Raw genomic sequence first — 21,252 nt, 5'->3', positions numbered from 1 at the left:
AGTCCTCAGAATATAGACAGAACTTATCCTGGACAGCCACCACACAAATTATATACAAACTGGGTTTTGTTTTGTTTTGTTTAGCTTTACAGGGTAACAATCTTACTTACTTGAAGTTTTTCTGTTCTTGTCTCTTCAATAACTATGGAAGTTGTAGGCCACGTCAATACACCAGGCATAATCTTATGACTAACCATGGTCTTTGATTTCAAAAACTGGTCCAGAGCTTCTGAAAACCTATCGTGTACGCCAAAAGACTCAACGTCACATGCTATATCTAAGCGTCCCTAGTGTCAAGTGTGTTTTGTGTTTAGGAATCCAATGAAAGATGAGTGTCATTCCTCTCCCCAGGACCCCAAACACAATATTAAAATGGGAAGTAATTGTGGCTGGTTTAATTTTATTTATTTATTTAATATACCGCCCTATACCCAGAGGTCTCAGGGCGGTTCACAGAAAAGATCAGCATATATAAAATCAAAATAAGAACAATAACCCAATTAACACCCCCCTCAAAAAAGAGCCACATTTTAAAAGGGTATAGGATGTCAATCAGGTCAACTTGATTGGTTAAAAAAGAACATTTCTGCCTGGCGCCTAAAGGTGTATAATGAAGATGCCAGGTGAACTTCCCTGGGAAGAGCATTCCACAGATGGGGAGCCACTGCAGAGAAGGCCCGTTCTCGTGTTGCCACCCTCCGGACTTCTCAAGGAGGAGGCACACAAAGAAGGACCTCAGAAGATGATCTCAAGGTCCAGGTAGGTTCATATGCCTTTCTAACAGTAAGCAAACGTCAACTCTGGATTCCATAGTCCTTTTCAAAATGAAGAGGTAGCTCAAGTCAAGCATGCTCACTCTCCCCTCACCTTGACACAGTAGTGCAGCGGTGAGGGCTGCTGCGATTGTTTACTCATCTTGCTTGCTTCCTGATCACTTTTGGCAATGGCTGCTTTCCCTAGAGCAGGGGTAGCCAACTCCCAAGAGACTGCGCTCTACTCTCAGTGTTACAAACTGGCAGTGATCTACCCCCTTCAGGTCAAAGTTGGGATTCAGGTCTAATTGTGTAGCTTTTTTTAGGGAGGTGGAAAGCCAGTGATCTACCACACAGATGTCCAGTGATCTACCAATAGATCACAATCTACCTGTTGGACATGCCTGCCCTAGACCAAAAGGGCATACTTCCCTCTTCTCCCAGGCAGCTTCTCCCAAGTTATTAGAGGGAGTAAAAACCCATTTGCTAGGGGGAAAACAGCCACTGAGGGGGAAGCGGAAAGCAGTGGCTTAGAATCCCTCCTTGTCAGAAAAGAAAGCCATGGGGGAGTCTTCTCCACCCCATGCTACTTTAACTGCATGCTGTAAGTGAAACTCCTCGACCAGGGGTCAGTACAGAGGGAGGTTTGATTATGAGTGACCCCTACATCTTAAACAGCACCAAGCCATCAAGCAAAACTGTTGACTATCACATTTCTTTCCAGTTTGAGCAAAGGCCACAGGCATATTTTTAACTCTCTCACTAAACATATATTTCATCTCAAGCCTGCCTTCACAGAGAGCGGTATTAGCGGACAACTGAATAGGTAAATGAAATTTCTGAATTCCTCTCTAAGAGTTCACACATATGATAGAAAAGTTTTGTCCTCTTTGGTCTTCCACTCTGACTATTCTTCTCTAGTGCGATCAGAGTAAATGTGAAATGGACAAATTCAAGAGGTGCAAGAACTGTCCTCAGACAAGGTATTTAAGTGATCAAGTTTTTAAAGAACAAATGAGCTCAATTTCTAAAATCAACATATTATACTCACCTATTTTGTCTCAAATATACTTTTCCAATTCCATAATGTGCTAAGCAATCAAATCTCACTTTCTCATACTTCTCAATTATGTTATTGAAATAGTCTTTGGCTTTGGTTAGTTCCTTTGAAAACAAATGAAACGGTTTGATAATAATTTCAAACACAATCAAAACAGCAAAAGGCAAAAGAAATGTAAAGCAAAAATAGTTACAGCACATGATGGAGATTTCAAGACTTCTTGGGATAGCATGTTAAACTTTAAAGGTAAAGTCATTTTAAAATCACTGAGGTTGAGAATTTTGAGAATGACATCTAATGCCTTCGTAGATATGGTAAATCAGACCATTTTTTTTTCAATACGTGCAGTATACCACAAAGGCTACTAATACCACAAGGATACAAAAGGCTTCCGAAGTAAAATAAACTAATACATTTGCCTTCTATGACTGCATTTCAGCAAAAAATATAGGCACCTATGGGACAGAACTATGCATGATTGAAAGTTTTTCTTGGAAATTTCCACCATAGTGACGTGAACTGCAAAAGTAGGCTACTTTTAGATTTTGAAATTTAAATGTGGACTTCCCTAGTGCATGATAAAAATGTTACATAATCTCTGTCTCATGTCAGGATAGCAGTCATTAAGTTTCCCGACTCCTTGCCTACAGGTCCTTGGATTCTTGAGTTTCGTACTCTGTTTTAAATAAAACAATATCCCCATGACTGCACACAACTCACTGAACATATGGATGAAATATTTGTTCAAACTGAAGATTATTTATACAATACATTTGCATATGGGTTCAACTTCATGACTTCAAGTTTTGAAATTTGTTACAAATAAAAAAGATGGCATTTCCCTGCAAACAGTTTAGATGGGAACAAGTTATTAGTTCCTGTGCTAGCTAAGTCAGCAGCCACCCACTGTTCTAGTAAGACATTGGCAGGAGGGCCCTGGCCAACACGTAATAGCTTGAATCTTACCTCAGGCTGCCCTATTCCAAGGAGAGCAGTAGCATAGCCATAGAGGATGACGACATAATCAACAAGAGCAAACTTCAATGGCTGCATCAAGTTTAAAAAATAATAATAAAGAGAAGACAAGAAAGAATGGATTGTCATTAAAAATCACATCCTCAAGTTAACAAAACTTGACAGAAAGAATTGTATCCATTGGAACCTGTACTTTATATACATTCAGTTTCTGTCTGCTCAACTGCATCTGATCCCTATCCTAGACAAGATTACTTTGTTCATAAATCTTTAACCCAACCTTTTGCAAACACCAAGGGTGATATACAACCAGGTCGTACTAAAGAGTAGACTGCAATCAATGGAGTTAAGTAACCTCCCACTGATTTCAATTCGTTTATGCTGATTATTTCTAATGTTGGATGCCACCCTTAGCCTTACAGAGAACTGAATCGTAGAAATAAGTTACTTTGCCTTTATAATTTACTATGACACAGAAATCAGAAAGACAGTTTCCCTTTGTCTACACAAAATGCACAAAACCTGGAAGATGGGTTTCAGAGTCACTGAAAAACCATTTTGCATATTTCCTTTTCTGTTTTCCAGAAATTTCAATTACTTAGCACAATATAATAGTGGAAAAAACTAACCTTTACCCTTTTCTTAGGAATGCTTAAAAGAACCGTAAACATATACAGAAGGTAAAACTTATCTTGAGCAGACCATGGCATTCTTCCTATTACCTGTAGCTTGGATGGATCTAGAACATTTAACAATCGTGCAAAGGATTGTTCAGCATTGTGAAAGCGCTGATCCATCAATGATGTACATCCATCTTCTACAGTACTCTTCAACGACAATACTATTTTCCCCTGCAGAAATCAACAAGGGACAAATGTTGTCTTTGTTTCCTTTATCAAAACATTATGCTTATCAGACCAGTAATACATGTTGTTTGAATTTAATATTTCACATTTTTATTTCTTACTCAAATGTTAATGCTGTAGCAATCTTATGGAGCTAAAATGGCACACAAACTGTAACACAAACAAACCCAGGAGACCTTGAGACTATTCAAATAATCCCTACAAAATATGTACTATGCCAAGATGGCAACACAGATAAAAGTCAAGGGGGCGGAGACAGAAACAGGCGGACCCACTTCCCCCTTTCCTCCAGGAATAAGAGCAGGGCCAGTATGCCACTGTACACTAAGAAGGAAGAACTTTCATGACAAATTCAATGTTTCATACCCCTGCTCCCATTTCAGACAAACCCACCCTGTTCCTTACAGAAAGAACTGTACAATCGTTAGCATATAGCTCTCTACCATCTCAATTTGGATTGCAGTCTGGTCTGAAGACTACTACGAACATAACATGCAATTAAGAGTGGGTAAAGACTTATGCAGCTGGCATAATGTATTATAGTCTTCCCCTGGACTTCAGGCTAGGAAGAGATCCCAGCTGAGACTAGGAAACCTGCCAACAAGGGCTTGTGTCCAATGCTGTAGCCGTGGGGTTCCGCTGGCACAAAAGGACTTCCTCTCCTTCCTCCACATGCCCCCCAAATATATTCCAGTGTCCCTGAACCCCCCAGAGCTGATTTTGAGCACACCCAGGGGACAGAAGAAAGCTCCACTGCAGGCATGGATGTATAGCACACCAGTGGAGCTGCAGTGTTAGATACAGCCCACAATTTTAAAAAAGTACTTGGTGCTGTGTTTCACTTGTACATGTGAAGGCAACACTATGAACAGAATCCCATAACGAAAAACTGCCCGGTTTTAAATATTCAGTGGAGGCTGCTGCTGTATAATGTTCTACATGCCTTTCACCAACCATATGTAAACAGCATTCCTGACATTCAGTAAACTCTTAAATTTGCAATGCCACGCTTTTTATATATCTGTTACCTGTTGCACAGTACTACAGGGAGCTTTCTGTTTGACCAGACATTTCTGAGAATCAGTTTTTGAATTTAGCTCATCTCTGGAATTAAAAAAACACAGTTACTTTTGTCATTAATAACTCAAATGCGCACACATTTCATGCTCTAAAAAAAAAACACAACCTGGGAAACTTGTCCCTGGGAAGCAAGGATTGTCCCCAACCTCTCATGTGCACCAGGGACCAGTGCCCTGGTGACATTTCCCCCCCTCAGCTATAATGGCCAATAAAAAAATGTGGACACCCAGGTATGAAAGCTACAATAAATAAAAGTGTTAAGGTGAAACCCCAAAAACATTTCAAAGGGAAGTTCTGAATCTGAAATTATTTCCACTATTATAATGCAAGAGAAACTATACCTTGTCTTTTCAAAGTCACTCATTTTGCTCCTGGATTTTCCTGGATTTTCCCTCAGCCCTGTCATGAGGGGGAGGGGAAAAATCATTTTGAACCTGGTTATTTTCCTTAAAAAGAACCACACACTTTGCATCAAAAATTTCAAGGAACTGTACAAAGAAGCTGAAAATTTGACAGGGCTGAAAAAAGCAACATGCTAACGCTTAGAAACTGATTGTTATGTGCCAGCACTGTACAAAGCTAACTCTGAGAATTTTGATGTCTTTACCTTGGTCTATGCAAAAATTTTCAAGCTTCACTCAGAGACAAAAAAGATGCAAGGATTGCTGAATAGAAATGGAATGAATGGTGTGTGGAGGCACCAGATACAGAGGGCAGCAGGGACCAGTGTGCAGAGCCCTGATCCAGTCGCTGTCGCGACATGATGGAGCAACATTACAGCACAGTGTGTGCCGACGTTCGACACCCACATTGGGAGACCCAAGTCGGCGCCTCTGCCTGACACACTTATGTTTTGGGGTATCCATACCATGGAGCACATATGGTCTAACTTATTTTAACTTACCTGACGAAATATCTGAAAGACGATCTTTGTTTTCTGTAGTTAAGGTATTAGCAGCTACCTGTAAAAAGATTAAAAAATGAGTATTTCCTCCCACCGCACCAGAAAGGGGCATGTTGCTAAAACCACCCACCTGAATAGATTTCCTTGATATGAAGTGTTGTGCGTGTTCAGCCATGGAAATGGAAGAACTCAAATGCTTCTACCAGGAAGGCATCTTAGGCTGTGAGTTCCAAATCTCCTTAACTGTCTAACTGTGCTCAGAGCAGGCTGCCAATGTTATAATACTTGCTAAATCAGATGCACAGTTACAAATGGCAAAGATTTCTGGGGAAGAATGCAAAGCATCTCTGTGTACTCTTAACTGAAGCCCAACACACCCAACTGGCATAATACAACTTAGGAGGAAGCTATACCGCCTAACCTAAGGACTGGAAGGCAGGTTTAGCCATCACTGCCTATGCATGTGCAACAGGAATGCTTCACTTTTCCCCAGCAAGAGTGAATTCCCAACCAACCCACTTACATGAAGTTAAGTAAATGGAGGCATTCAGGAAGCTGCTAGGGTAGGGCTAAACATGCTCACAACCCCTGGTGATCCTTGTGCTCAAGATAGGGAGGGGGTAGATTTTGCTGCCTCTTAACCTGGCTCTATAGAAAAGGATGGGAACTTCAAAGCTTCAACTCTGTTCATGTATATCCCCATTTTTGGACTATTTTTCCTGATCGCACAGTGAAAAAGGGTGTGATATATCAGCACCTATGCTTCAATCTACCTATTGCTATTTACCAAATTTTATGCGGGTGGTGCTGTGGGTTAAACCACAGAGCCTAGGACTTGCCGATCAGAAGGTCGCAGTTTGAATCCCCATGACAGGGTGAGCTCCCGTTGCTTGGTCCCTGCTCCTGCCAACCTAGCAGTTCAAAAGCATTTCAAAGTGCAAGTAGATAAATAGGTACCGCTCTGGCAGGAAGGTAAACGGCGTTTCCGTGCGCTGCTCTGATTCGCCAGAAGCGGCTTAGTCATGCTGGCCACATGACCCGGAAGCTGTACACCGGCTCCCTCGGCCAATAAAGCGAGATGAGCGCAGCAACCCCAGAGTCGGTCACGACTGGACCTAATGGTCAGGGGTCCCTTTACCCTTTACCTTGATGCAGGGTATTAATTATTCCTACACAGTGGTACCTCGGAAGTCAAACTGAATCCATTCCGGAAGTCCGTTCAACTTCCAAAACGTTCGGAAATCAAGGCACGGGCTCCAACTGGCTACACAGGAAGTTCCTGCAGCCAATCGGAAGCTGTGGAAGTCGAGTCAGATGTTTGGGTTCCAAAGAATGTCCGCAAACCAGAACACTCACTTCCGGGTTTGCGGCGTTTGGGAGCCAAAACGTTTGACTCGCAAGGTGTTTGGGATCCAAGGTACAACTGTACGCTAAGAATCTTGGGTTAAGCAGGGCAGAGAAATTGGAATCAATGACCTTCCCAGTTACACCTTTAAAGCCCTAAACGACCTCGGTCCTGTATACCTGAAGGAGCGTCTCCACCCCCATCGTTCAGCCCGGACACTGAGATCCAGCGCCGAGGGCCTTCTGGCGGCTCCCTCATTGCGAGAAGTAAGATTACAGGGAACCAGACAGAGTGGCGCCTGCCCTGTGGAACGCCCTCCCAGCAGATGTCAAGGCAATAAACAACTATTTTACTTTTAATAAATAATAAAAATAAATTTTATTTATATCCCGCCCTCCCCAGCCGAAGCCGGGCTCAGGGCAGCTAACAACACTAAAACAGTACAACATTATAAAAACATTATAAAAATTAATTAAAATCAAAATTGATGGCAACCATAAACTTATAAACTTTTAAAAAGTTTAAAACCATAAACCATAAAACCATATAACCATAAACTTATAAACTTATAAACTTTTAAAAGAAAACTGAAGGCAGCCCTCTTTAGGGAAGTTTTTAATGTCTGATTCTGTACTGTTTTTAATATTCAGTTGGAAGCCGCCCAGAGTGGCTGGGGAAACCCAGCCAGATGGGCGGGGTATAAATAATAAATTATTATTATTATTATTATCTGCTGTCTGCCAATCAATTGATATTAGGGCCAGTTCATCCTGTTCCATGCCCACTCCAGGTACTAGCAAAAGAAACTGCATTTCAAATGCAGAATGTGATCGCTTTTATCAAATTTCACAACAAAATGAATCCATCCATTCCTCCTTTCCTGACCCGACTGAGATTAAGAAGGTTCTTTCTGTGCAGCTGCACCTGCCTGGTTCATAAAAACCTTAATACAGTGGTGCCCCGCAAGACGAATGCCTCGCAAGAAAAAAACCCGCTAGACGAAAGGGTTTTCTGTTTTGAAGGCGCTTCGCAAAACTAATTTCCCTATGGGCTTGCTTCGCAAGACGAAATGTCTTGCGAGTTTTTCCGACTTTTTTCCCCTCCCCCCCCCCTTTTTCTAAGCCGCTAAGTCCCTTATCCGCTAAGCTGATAAGCCGCTAAAAGCCACTAAGCCGCTAATAGCGCTAATCCGCTAAGCCATCAATGGGCTTGCTTCGCAAGACGAAAAAACCGCTAGACGAAGAGAATCGCGGAACGGATTCTTTTCGTCTTGCGAGGCACCACTGTACAAGAGCTGCTGTAGCATAGTAAACAAGAGAAAGAGCTAAAATGCAATGCCCCACTTGACTCTCACCTGTGGGATCTCAGGCAATCCATTCTCCCTCAGCCCACCCACCATCTCCATCTGAGTAACAGGGATAATAAATAACAACCTCTATAACAAAGTTGTAATAATTACAAAATAATGTACATGGAGTGCTCTGAACATCTAAATGCACCATATAAATGGCTTATATGCACCTTTTTTCAGCAGCTGGCAGGAAGGTGACTAGCTGCAGCTCCACTACTCTTAAGATGTTCTTGGTGAACAAAACAGAACCTGCCCCAAACAGAGAGCTGAGGGGCTCAGATATTATCAGTTCCGGCTGCAGTTTATGCGGAACCAAGCTTCCCTGCTGCTGATTGGCAGGAAGCAGCCATATGTCTACTGTTCTTAAAGAAGAAGCCTCTCAATTTGAACGGGAAGTAAGTTTTTGAGTTATTACTTGCTCAAAACCCAGTTAGCATCCTAAAGGCTGCCAAATAAAAACCCAACGTAATTGTTTAATACCTGTTTTTTCTTGCTTTTGCCAAAATTTCCCCCCATTGAAAAGGAGCACCGCTGTAATTTAACTCTGCATACACACTTTGCCAATCTTCAAGTCTACAGCCTTCTCTTTCGTTTCATTTCTCTAAACGGCTAAATGACTCACTTTCTCCTCCCAGGTCCACCCTTAACTTCCTTTTGTATGTGTTGTCACAGGTTCAGCTAACTGTGCTGAGCCAACCGTCTCTCATCTAGAATAGCAGTCATCACTCTACTACTTATTTGCACAATGGCAGGTAAAGAGGACGGACGGGTTAAGCACTCTCAAAGTAATGTGAAGGGCCTGCAACCCTATCCTCTTGATGTCAAGGGACTAAGTAAATTCATGAGTCCCATCCACAGAATTACAGCTAGGTAATATGTTATCAACTAGATAAGATGCACTGGCAGTTTATGAATCACCAAGACCAAAAGCCGTACGTCAGGAGTCAGCAAACTTTTTCAGCAGGGAGCCGGTCCACTGTCCCTTAGACCTTGTGGGGGGCCAGACTATATTTGGGGGGGCATGAACGAATTCCTATGCCCCACAAATAACCCAGAGATGCATTTTAAATAAAAGGACACATTCTACTCATATAAAAACACGCTGATTCCCGGACCGTCCGTGGGCCGGACTGAGAAGGCCAATGGGCCAGATCCGGCCCCCGGGCCTTAGTTTGCCTACCCATGCCCTACGTGAACCTTCTCCAAAGATGCTCAGCCAGAGCTAAATCTGTTGGACTTTCAGCACCAAATGAAGACATTTCTATTCTCCCAGGATTTTTATATATTTTATTTTCAGATGTTTTTACTACTGCCTTGCTGTTCTTATTGCTGCTTTTACTGGTACCTTGTTGCTTTTATTTTTGTCTTACTGCTATTTTCACTGGGGACGGGAATTAAGCCTGATTTTAAATATTTTTTATTATACCATGAGCCACCTTGGAAGCTGCTGAAAGATAGCCAAAAAAACTTAATAATGGGAAAGGTTACTTAACAGAAACAAAAAGGACCGCAAGGCAGATAAGGAAAAAGATACAAAAATAGCAGGTTGTTGTTTTTGTTATTATTCCCTACTCACCCTTTACCATAAGGTCCCAAGGCCGAGTTGAACAACGTTAAAATGCAACATTAAACCGTTTATGACTTTGCTAAGCCAGGACAAAATTATTAAGAATAACAGGAAATCTTAACTAGAAATGTGGGTAGAAAATTACTCTTGAAGAGAAAGACACAAAACTCCCCTTCAAACAATGACTACATTTAATTGCAGGAGGAAAACATAGTGTGGCATTTAGATTAAGCAGGTATTAAAAGTAAGCCTGAAGCTTGCCTAAGCCCTCCTCCCCTTCTCCTGCTAGCGAAGGGAAGTATTTCTGTTACTGGCTAGCAGGAAACATTATTTACTGCATTTGGACAAAATTGCAAACTCTCTAATATCCAACATCATCTCAAATAAATAACAAAAATGGAATTTGTATTATATTTGCTGTTGTGATCTTCTAACTGGTGCTAGAATCCAGGAGGTATCGCCCTATGTATTGCTTCACAATCAACCAATATGGATGAGCCTGTGCTATTACATTATGCTCTCCAGCTATTTGAGCTTTGAAATGTTTCAGATTCCCAGATTAAGAATATATATGGCTACCAACGAAGCAGCACAGACACTTGCTTCCTATCTCATAAATACTATTTTCGCCCAGTAGCAACCACTCTTGCTTCTAAAAAATTCCTAGTTAAAGCTGATCCTATGCATATTTATTTGGAAGCAAGACTGGCTTTGTTCAATGGAACTATTTTCATGATTTTAAAAGTGCTATGTTTAAAAGGTTTGTTGCTTTTTTCAGTCACATTCACAGATCTTCTTATAACAGGCCAAGTAGCTAGTTGCTTGCCAAGTTCAAATAACTTTAAAGTGAGATAAATTAATACAAAGCCAGGCTATATCACTGCCAGCAAAAAGTTAAAGCGACAGCAGTCAGGGTTGGCAGAATAAGGAGCAGGAACCTAAGAACCCTGAAAAATATATTCATGTTTAAGGAAATTCCTGACAGCACTGTCTTCCAGACAGCAGCTCTCAGTAGCATCTGCATTTAAAAACAAGCAAACGAAAACAACTTACCTTTGTATGCTTCTGTTTACCAAGATTGTTGTCAGGCTGCGTTTTCTTTTCATTGTCAGATTTCTTTGATTCCTGGGCACTGACTGAAGGAGATTCTGTAGAACTAAATAAAACACACATTGCTTGTGGGGGAGGGGGGTCCCAGAAGATTATGAATTGTTTTAGGATCCGGAAACATTCTTTTGCCATCATTCTTTGGTAATAAAATTAAGCAACACCCTATCATAAGATGTGAAGAGTTGTTTTCTGCAACATTTACATTAAGAATAACTGTATCTACAAATGCAACCATTTTTGTTCAGGATCCCTTCTTTACAGCAGGAAGATTGCAGCTGGGCTCTTAAGAGAAGCACACAGGGCTGTTTTCCTTTTCTAGGGAGTGAAGGACAGTTCTGAAGGCAGCTTTCAGAACAATTGACACTGCCCCAACATTGGAAGCAGAGAATGTAAAAAAAGATACAGGACCCCTGTACAGTTAAGTCCATTCAAAGGTGACTATGGGGTTGCAGCGCTTTCAGGCCAAGGGAGCCAGTGTTTGTCCACAGACAGCTTTCTGGCTCATGTGGCCAGCATGACTAAACCGCTTCTAGCACAACGGGACACTGTGACGAGTGCCAGAGCACACGGAAATGCTACTTACCTTTCTGGCACAGTGGTACCTATTTATCTACTTGCACTGGTGTGCTTTTGAACTGATAGGTTGGCAGCAGCTGGGACAGAGCAATGGGAGCTCACTCCGTCATGGGGATTCGAACTGCCAACCTTCTGATCGGCAAGTCCAAGAGGCTCAGTGGTTTAGACCACAGTGACACCAGGGCAACAAACATGTGGGTGAATGGTCACTTTTAACAAGGTAATTATCACTGTCTGTACTTTTCTGCATTCCATTGCCTTCTGACCTCACTCTTTACAATTCCTCCCTCTCTATAGCCATGCATATATGCATCCACAACTCCAGATAACACTTCAACACATCTGAGCATAAAGCTTCTGCCAGAATGAATTTGTTAGTCTTCCACAAGACCCTTTATATTGTTCTTTATTATATTTTACTGTATTTTTACCTTATTTTTGAAAGCCACTCTGAAAGTGCTGAAGGATATTTTAACTAAAGAAATAAAAACTGGGGGTGGGGATCAATGGGTTATTTCCCTCTTTGAACACCCATGTTAATTAAGAGCATGACTTCATGTGGATTAACACTTTCAATTGCTTTAAAAATCTTTTTGCCCATGCAATCCATATGTGTGGAAAGAAGTAAAGAGATGCCCTTCTAAGGAATATTTATGTGCAACCAACCGTTTTAAAGCTTCTTAGTGTTTGTTTAAATTGAACCATAATGCAGTGTTGTTGTTGTTGTTTAATTCATCTTAAATTTAAAAGAGGGATAATCTTTGCGAACCTGACACTTACAGAAATTAAGTGCTAATGAAGCATTCTTACTAATAGGAAGTAGTGTTTCTATACCTCATGAATTTGTCAAAATCTCCTAGTGGTGCCAAATCTGTACTGGTAAAATATTAATTTAGCCCGTTGTTACTTGACTTTTATTTACTTTCACATATAAAGTAAAATAGAATTAAACTTACTTTTTCTGAACTACTGCCTTCTTTATTCTGTGTTTATTTTGTTTCACACCTAAATAAATGATAAAAAGTTGATTCACTAAATAAAAGTTATTATACAAAGTATTTTACTGTATTTAAAGACAATCTTAAAAAGGAAAAGTTACCTCTCATTTCATCAATTTGCTTTTTAAATTTCTCATGTTGCTGTATAAGATCCTTAATTCCTTCAGGATTATTTCTACACAGCTCTTGGCCTTTCTCATTTGCTTCTAATGCTTTTTTGTGCTCCCCCAAGAGATAGAGTGAATCACAGAATCGATAGTGTCCCTACAAAAAAAAAAAGAACAAAGTACTTACCACCCCCCTAAATAGAGCAAGTTTTGCCAGATAAAAACATTTTCACTCCTATTTTCATCATATGAGTCTAAAAGCCCAACCCTACATTGGCTCCCAGTATGCTTCCAAGCACAATTCAAAGTGTTGGTGCTGACTTTTAAAGCCCTAAATGGCCTCGGTCCTGTATACCTGAAGGAGCGGCTCCACCTGCATCGTTCTGCCTGGACACTGAGGTCCAGCGCCAAGGGCCTTCTGGCGGTTCCCTCCCTGTGAGAAGTGAGGTTACAGGCAACCAGGCAGAGGGCCTTCTCGGTGGTGGCACCCGCACTGTGGAACGCCCTCCCATCAGATGTCAAAGAGAACAACAACTACCAGACTTTTAGAAGCCATCTGAAAGCAGCCCTGTTTAGGGAAGCTTTTAATGTTTGATGGATTACTGTATTTTAATATTCTGTTGGGAGCCGCCCAGAGTGTCTGGGGAAACCCAGCCAGATGGGTGGGGTATAAATAATAAATAATAGGAGGGATTTTCATCTAGTAGAAACTTAAGTGTTGGTAGCCCCTCCTTTACTGAGCTCCACCTCTCCCTCCTGTTCAAACTTTTAAACCCCTGAAGAACCAATAGTGTATCACACTACGATCTGTACCACCTCTCATTAAGTGGCAGGTTCACCAAACCCCAGGGAGCACATTTCTGGGGAATGCATGGGAAATGGGCAAAAATCAAATTTCCCCACTCTCCCTAAGCGGTCACTGGGACTGCCTCTTCTGTGAGGAAAACTCTAGCGACAGGATCTCTGGATCCAATCCTATGCTGGCACATGGTAGAAAGCCAGAATCAACATGCATCTACATTAGATCAACATTAGATCATTCTTAGAACATTAGATGCAGAAAGTGAATCTAATACGTACTTGTTAAAATTGGGTAAAGGAGCCCAAAGAGACCATGCCCTAAAAATAACTGGTATGGGTCCTTTCAATTAAAAAGCTGCCAAGGACATAATCCCTACCTACTCACAAATATATTACATTTAGAGATATTTTCTATATTAACCAGTTTAGAAATGCTTTTAAATAAATAAAACTATTGCATACAGTGTATCTATCCCCCAGTGATTTATAACTAGTCAAATTAACTCAAAAAGGGAAGCTTCCTGTTTAAATAATGGTTAATGTTCAATGTTTTCTGACTTGAGTTCCAGCAAACACAGATCTGTGAAAGAAATGCAGCTAACCTTTGGCCAGTTGGGTTTCAAAATTATGGCTCTCTTCCCATCACACAGGGCTTTTCTGAAAACAGTAAGAAGTTAAGATACTAATGAATGAGGAAAATGTTCTCATTCAAATACAGTACATTTTTAAGCTTTTCAAATTGCAAGACTAAATCCAAAAACCTGAGAAAGTTCTGCCTTTAAAAGAGAAGAAATTTCACTCACCATCCATTCTGGAGAGCAGACAGAGGATTCTTCAACTCACATCTCCTCCTGGGGGAAGCCACGTTCAAATTCTGACTTCACCAGGGGGAGTGGGTATTTTTGTCTTCACAGACCTAGCCTTGCAGAACCAAAGCCCTTCACGTTTACCTCCCTGAATGCTACTGACTACTGAGTAAGACAGTCAATAGTCTTTCCTTCTGTTTGAATGCTTGTTCCTGCAAAGTTTTCCTTCCGAGTACTCTCAGAGGATACGAAGAAAGATATTGACCCAAACCAACATGGCAACAGTTCAATGCTAACAGGCTTCGTCAACAGAAAAGGACATCTCTGTAAGGTCCAATATACCAGTGTTTCCCAACCTTGGGCCTCCAGCTGTTTTTGAACTACAATTCCCATCATCCCTGACCACTGGTCTTGCTAGCTAGGGATGCTGGGAGTTATAGTCCAAAAACAGCTGGAGGCCCAAGGTTGGGAAACACTGCAATATACCATCCAGCATTCCTACAAGTCTAGTCTGAACCAAAACACTAAGCCTGTCCACTCTGTAAAGTTGGAGTCTATGCTAATTTACCCCCCCCAAAAAAAAAAAATCTTTACTGCTCAAGGAGAAGGAGTAATATTCACCTCCAAGATACAGAAAAGCAATACAGAAATTACAGGACAGGTTGGGATCCAAAGAGGTGGCTTGGGTCATACCTGGTGGAATTTATCATATTTGTTTTTGCTCTGAGCACCTGATCTCCTTACTATCCAATAAACTACTTTTTTTGAAACTATCTGCAGTTTTAAAGTACTTCACTAAACTAGTTCTATGGACTAAACATCAGGAAGAGCATTCAGACGCTAAGAGCTGTTTGACAGTGGAGGAGTCTCCCTTCTAGTATTTTTAGTCTTTTGTTGGAAGCCGCCCAGAGTGGCTGGGGAAACCCAGCCAGATGGGCAGGGTATAAATAATATATTTATTGTATTATTTTCAGCTTTGGCCCCAACTCTGTCGCAGGAGACCAAGGCCCTGCGGGACTTAACATCTTTCCGCAGGGCCTGCAAGACGGAGTTCTTCCGCCTGGCCTTTGGTCTGGGCCCAGTTTTACCCCCCTCTATGGGACCCTGTAGGTTATCTCTTTGGCCCTTTTATCGGCTCATGTGGGACCAACATGGATAGCTGGCCCTGATGAATACTTGAGGTTCCTGACCCCTATGGTTGTAATTCGTGGGCAATCATCTAATTTTATCCTGATTCTAATTTTTAAGCTGTATTTTAATCAATTGTTTGATTGTGTTTTAATGTATTTGATATTTGATGTTAGCCTCCCTGAGCCCGGTCTTGGCCAGGGAGGGTGGAGTATAAATAAAAAAATTACTTACTTACTATATTATTATTATTATTATTATTATTATTATTATTATTAATTATCTCTCCTTCATTGGATGTTTTCAAGCATTGGTTGGATGTCCATCTTTGATTAATGCTTTTGTTAAGATTCCTGCCTTGCAGAGGGTTGGACTAGATGACCCCCGGGGTCCCTACAATTCTTTGGTTCATTTGTGCTATGGTGGTCTCTGACCACTGTGTATTTCTGTCTTTAAGAGATCACTTTTTTTTATTTAACATTAACATGCATTAAATGCAATGCTCACCAGCTTCCCCAAGATTCAAAGTCCCAAAAGAGATCAAAACCAAACCCAAAAGCTCTAAAAACTGAGATTAGCTGAAAACATTTCCAATTTAATGCCCTCCTCCTCAATTCCTTCCTTCCAATCAAACCAAAAATTAATTGCTTTTTCGCTCTTGCCCATGCCATTGAGCAAGTGGGTGTGGAAGAGGATGAGAAACTATGACAAACTGAAATAAACCCTCTCTAACGTAAAATAATACTAAATTTCACAGCTGAAAATTTAACTTTATAAATGTGGAGATAAAATGTTTCATAGCCGTTTAGTCTCTTAAAGCAACACAGCTTTTAAAAAATGGAGCATTAGATTTATATTCAGTTTAGATAAATATACTTTGGCAGTGTTTGAACACTCAACTGCAAGCCCTCTCAAGCTTTCGTACTCCTCTATTCCCAGTCCCTTATGGCCAAGGGGTTTGAAGGCATAGAATTCCACTTGCCTTTTAAGCATACTTTTGCCATTTCATCCAAACCAAGAACTGTGATTAACTGTGGTTAGTTTAATAAGCCAGCTTCGTAAACCATGATTTGAAGTAGACCTGTTTTAAACTAACCACAGTTATCATTACCCACAGCTGAATAAGAACAAGAGCTTCCAAACTTTTCTTTCCGATCACACGTCATGCAGAGGAAGAGGGGAGCATGCGAGCCCAGGAGAGAAGGCTAGAGTCACTTATGTAACACTAAACCAGTTTAGGGTTCCATTCAAATGTAGTCATTGAATCCCATGAAAAAAAAATACTTACTTATATTGTCCTGTTCGGATAAAACAGAGAGCCCGGTTGCCATAAAGAATGTGATTTTCAGGCCTTTAAAAAAGGTTAGATTGCATTCAGTTTATTTACTCTGAACCAAAATAGTCTCCTGAAAGTTGAGCCATACATGTATTTATATGCAATTATCCAATATGACTTTTCTGCCTTAGTCTGGATTTTTGGTAGCAGTTAATACGCAAGGTTTGAAAAGCTGTGGCCTGCATAACAAACTCATTGAGAATAGTTTATAGCAGTCTCCCCATGAAGGGTGAATTCAGGAACAGGTACACCTGCAGTCCCGGTGTCAGCCTAACCGAAGCTAAAAGTCACAATTGTTGCAGATAACATAGGTAGTGATTGCTGCAAATAGTTAAGTACTACTGATAGGCACAGCACTCAATTTCAGTACTGTAATACGGATTTGTATTAGTGGGGCTGCTTACCAGATACATTGCCAAGCATTGCTATTCAAGTGGTTCAAATATAACAGGGTTTTTAAAATTCTGCCATCCTGTATCTCTACTGAAAAGCTATAAACTACAAAGTTCTCACAAACAGTGCTACTCAGCTGACAGTAAGGCTTCCAGCAGCAGGGCATTTTTTTTTATTATTTCCCCTCCCCCTTGCAGCCCCCTCACGCTCTCTAAATTGCTCCAGAAAGTTGGGAAGCCCCCCAGAGCAGATTTAAATGGTGCACCGTGAGCTAGCGGAGTGAAGGAAGTGGTTGAAAATTACTTCTTTCCTCTAGGACACGGGTGTCAAACACAAGGCCCGCAGGCCGAATCTGGCCCGCCAGACCTCGTCATGTGGCCCGTGTAGCCGCCGCCGGCCTTCACCTTTTATTCTCGCTTTCTTTTCTTTTTTTTGACACAAGAAAGCCGCCTCTTCAGCGCATGCACGGCAGCCTACAAGCCAGAGAACGTCTGCCCTCTAGCGGCGCCGGCCGTTCTACACAGGAAACCTCCACTTTACAGATACAACCAGCCTTTTGAGGGTGACCAAACTGCTGATGCGGCCCCCGATGAATTTGAGTTTGACACCCCTGCTCTAGGAAGCCTTACCGTCAGCTGAGGGACAGTGTTGGGCAAAACCCATGGTGTATTAGGAACGGCTAACAAAAGAAAAAACAGTGGGGGGGGACACTGTTTCTTCTGTCTCAAAAGACCAAATCTTAATCCAGATTGAGGCAATAAATCATGTGGTTTGTTAAACAGTCACTACTCCCTACTGGACCTTTAAAATCCTACTTAAGGGATTCTGCTCTCAGGTCAACATGATCCACTAAAAGATGCTAATTGTTTGGTAACAAGAGCCAAGGACAAAATAAACCCCTCTGAAAGCAAATAGACAATTTCAGGTGAAGTAAAATCTAATTAAAAGGGCACTAAGAATGCAAAGAAACACTACAATACCCATAGTGCATTCCATACACCCTACTCTGTATATGTGCAGCTGTCTTTGGGAACTACTCTTCTCTTCATATAGAAAATATCTTTCATCTTCTGTCCAAAAAGGTAATTATCTCAAATGCACGTTTCCACACCTTTGTTCATTAATATAATTTATCCCTTACCATAATTCTATAGCTTTTGTATAGGAAGCGGCAGCAATATCAAATTGCTCTTTAGCAAATGCTTCATTTCCCCAATTTTTCATGAGATCACTTTTCTGTAATGAAACAGGACAAATTCAAATTAACTTCAATTGTAAAGCAATTTCAGATGGGTGCATATATATACAGTGTACTAAATTCATCTTGAACTATGAAACATCTTCAAGTTATTTTTAAGATTGTGTTACACAATGACTGCTTTTGGATGCTAACAAGCCACGATACAAACAAGCAATTTCAGCAGTGAGACCATTCTCTGATAAATCCTTGGATCCAGAACACTCGAACAACTATAGCAAACGTTCCTTTCTCGGGTAAAGTTCTTGAATGGGTGGTTTTGAACCACCTTCAGGCCTCTTGGATGAGTGTGATGGCCTTGGTCACCCTTGTAGTATAATGACTTGTGTTGGGACAAGGGGAGTGTGTCCCTGTTAATTCTCCTTGACCTCTCAGTGAATTTCAATACAAATGACCATGGTATTCTTTCGGGGAGACTGTCAGAGCTGGGAGTTGCGGATACTGTTTGGCAGTGATTCCACTTTAACTTGGATCGCTGCCTGGAGGAACCTCCATTACAGGGTTCCTCAGGGTTTGATTTTATCCCCATGCTATTTAACATCTTCATGAAACTTAGTGGGGGTCATCCAAGTGTTCTGGAGTTTGCTTTCATCCATATGCTGATGACACCCGACTCTACCTCTCTCCTTTACAGCTCAAGCAGATGTGGCGGTGAATGTTCTGGACTGGTGCCAGGCCTTCGTAATAAACCAGATGAGAGCCAATAAACTGAAGCTCAATTTAGACAAGACTGAGATACTACTAGAGGGTGGTTTCTCTGACCAAATGAAAGGTGTGGCATTTACAAGTAAGCTCTGATTTTTTTAATATAATGTTTTGTTTAAATCTTACCTTCATACAACCATCACAGTTTTGAGATTCAAATGCTTCTATTAAGTTGTAGTCCTCCAATATAATTTTGCTTATAAGATGCTTGTCTACAAAGTGAAACACAGTACAATGTTTACTGCTACCAACTATAGTACTGACATGTACTTAAGAGTTACTTTTCCCTGCCCAAAATTATTCCTTTGAGGACTATATAAATGTCACACATATGTACACTAGTGTAATCCAAGTGAGTAGTTCAATCTTCCATTTTTATTTTCCAAATCAAAAAAGATTTCAAAGTTGCAGAAAGAGATTATTATTTTTTACTAACAAACTCAATTTCTCCCAAATCATGCCACCTGTCTATGGGCTGATGTCCCTTGAGGGAAGGAGGGGTTCAATTCTGTGTCGAATCCTTGTTCCCAGAAGGGAACCTTGTTCCTAACAGGTGCTCAAAGTCAAATCTAGCAAGACTGACACACACATCCTTGACTGTTGATGAGCAGGGGTTAAATCCAGCTCAATTTGGCTGTACACGCCTGTTCATTGTTGGGAACAGGCACACACAGTCAAAGAAAACAAACAAAAGAAAACGCCAGCTAGCTGGGTGAGGGAGAAGTCCCTCGTACAGCTGATCTGCATAAAGCAAGTCTCGTCCCTCTCCCCCCGCCCGCCCCCCAGTCGCTGAAAGAAACCTGATTTTCTGAAGACATTGATCATGATGGGGATATCTCACATGTGAAGCAATGCCTGTAAATTTCAGGAAAGGGATGGGAGAAAGAAGTGCTTTGCCAGACCAATGCTCAGCACCAGAGATTCTGACATGTAGGCAGGACTACCTACTTCTCAACCTTGTAATGTTATAATGCTGTGTGACTGGCAGGTGCCCCCACCCATCTGTCAAATTTGGCCTGCAAGGTTGATCCTATGGAGCCAAAAAGCTTCCCCATCCATGGTATTTCAAAGAACAGGTTCACTTAAGTGTAACCTGGATCTAAAGAATCATGCAGCCCCTCTTGCTACCCAAGAAGCTACTCCAAGAAGCAACATGGCATGCAACTGGCACTGTATCTGGGAGGTGGTAGAAATCTATGATCCCCCATGCATGAGAATTAATGTCTCACTGATGCACGGAGCACTTTGGATCCAGGCCGATAAATTTACCAGTAAACAACCTTAAGGCACATGGCAAGCACAAAGTTGCCAACTGGTATATATTGGGAGGATGCTGTTTTTTGGTCTTCAACTGCAGAAATAACCAGTTAACTTGATATCCCCCCTGACCTTGACTTCCTATCTTGAAGTAAAACTGGTAGTGATATGTTAACTTCAGCTTGGTCTAAATGAAAAGAACACAGACTCAGTAGTAGACAGGATATGAGTCATCATACCAGTGAAGAATAAGCTGTTTCCTCAAACAAAAAAACAACAACCACAAACGCCGTAAAAATTACTTTCAATTAGGACTAGAGAAACAAAACCAAAAAAAGCTGCCTTTATAGAGCTAGTATTATGGAACAAAGGTTGATCCACAAAAAACCACCTTTGGGCCATACGTTTTTGGGGGGAGCAACCAAAAAGACACAAAAACATGGCAAACCTTTGATTTCTCAGAGCTCTTCACGAGGAATAATGTTCCATGAAAACTTTATCCTGGATCTGAATCTACAGCCTTTAAAAACCCCAATTATAATCATCTCACCGCTTCCTGCTTTGTGTAACATATCACCTGTAGAAGAGTTCCGCAAAACTCAAAAGCTTGCCACCATTTCTGTGACTTTTTGTTTGGTCTTAGTCAAAGTATTACCCAACTGTGAACAACGAAGTTTAAGATTAAGCAGGCACAGGAACACGACATTTTTCCATACACCACTCATTGTAACATTGTGTATAACTTACATTCAGCAAAGAAAACTTCTAGGAAAGGCCAACAATAATTTCCAAGCTTTTCTAATTTCTGTAAAATACCGATGTCATCAGCATATTTTATCCAGTCAAGAGCATCATAAATATTGAAGATTCTCTATTT

At 41.1% G+C, this 21,252-nt stretch overlaps 1 protein-coding gene across 2 annotated transcripts in view; it reads right to left on the bottom strand.

The window, feature by feature from the left end:
- The window catches only part of TTC3 (tetratricopeptide repeat domain 3), a 62,223-nt gene that overhangs the window by 29,729 nt on the left and 11,242 nt on the right, over window positions 1-21,252 (bottom strand). For both annotated transcript variants that reach the window (XM_079974879.1, XM_079974880.1), the window contains exons 7-21: window positions 21,123-21,246; window positions 19,245-19,330; window positions 18,297-18,391; window positions 16,715-16,777; window positions 14,095-14,149; window positions 12,686-12,848; window positions 12,543-12,591; window positions 10,954-11,056; window positions 5,638-5,695; window positions 5,075-5,132; window positions 4,682-4,757; window positions 3,510-3,638; window positions 2,779-2,859; window positions 1,804-1,916; window positions 111-237 (exon numbers count right to left, since the gene is read on the bottom strand). In XM_079974879.1, the coding sequence (XP_079831005.1) occupies window positions 111-237; window positions 1,804-1,916; window positions 2,779-2,859; window positions 3,510-3,638; window positions 4,682-4,757; window positions 5,075-5,132; window positions 5,638-5,695; window positions 10,954-11,056; window positions 12,543-12,591; window positions 12,686-12,848; window positions 14,095-14,149; window positions 16,715-16,777; window positions 18,297-18,391; window positions 19,245-19,330; window positions 21,123-21,246 (1,380 nt within the window). The remainder of the gene's footprint in view (window positions 1-110; window positions 238-1,803; window positions 1,917-2,778; window positions 2,860-3,509; window positions 3,639-4,681; window positions 4,758-5,074; window positions 5,133-5,637; window positions 5,696-10,953; window positions 11,057-12,542; window positions 12,592-12,685; window positions 12,849-14,094; window positions 14,150-16,714; window positions 16,778-18,296; window positions 18,392-19,244; window positions 19,331-21,122; window positions 21,247-21,252) is intronic.

Source organism: Podarcis cretensis (assembly GCF_951804945.1).
Source record: "Podarcis cretensis genome assembly, chromosome: 4".
Taxonomy (NCBI): domain Eukaryota; kingdom Metazoa; phylum Chordata; class Lepidosauria; order Squamata; family Lacertidae; genus Podarcis; species Podarcis cretensis.
The sequence above is the reverse complement of the archived record's forward strand: the minus strand, read 5'-3'. Positions and strand labels throughout refer to the sequence as shown.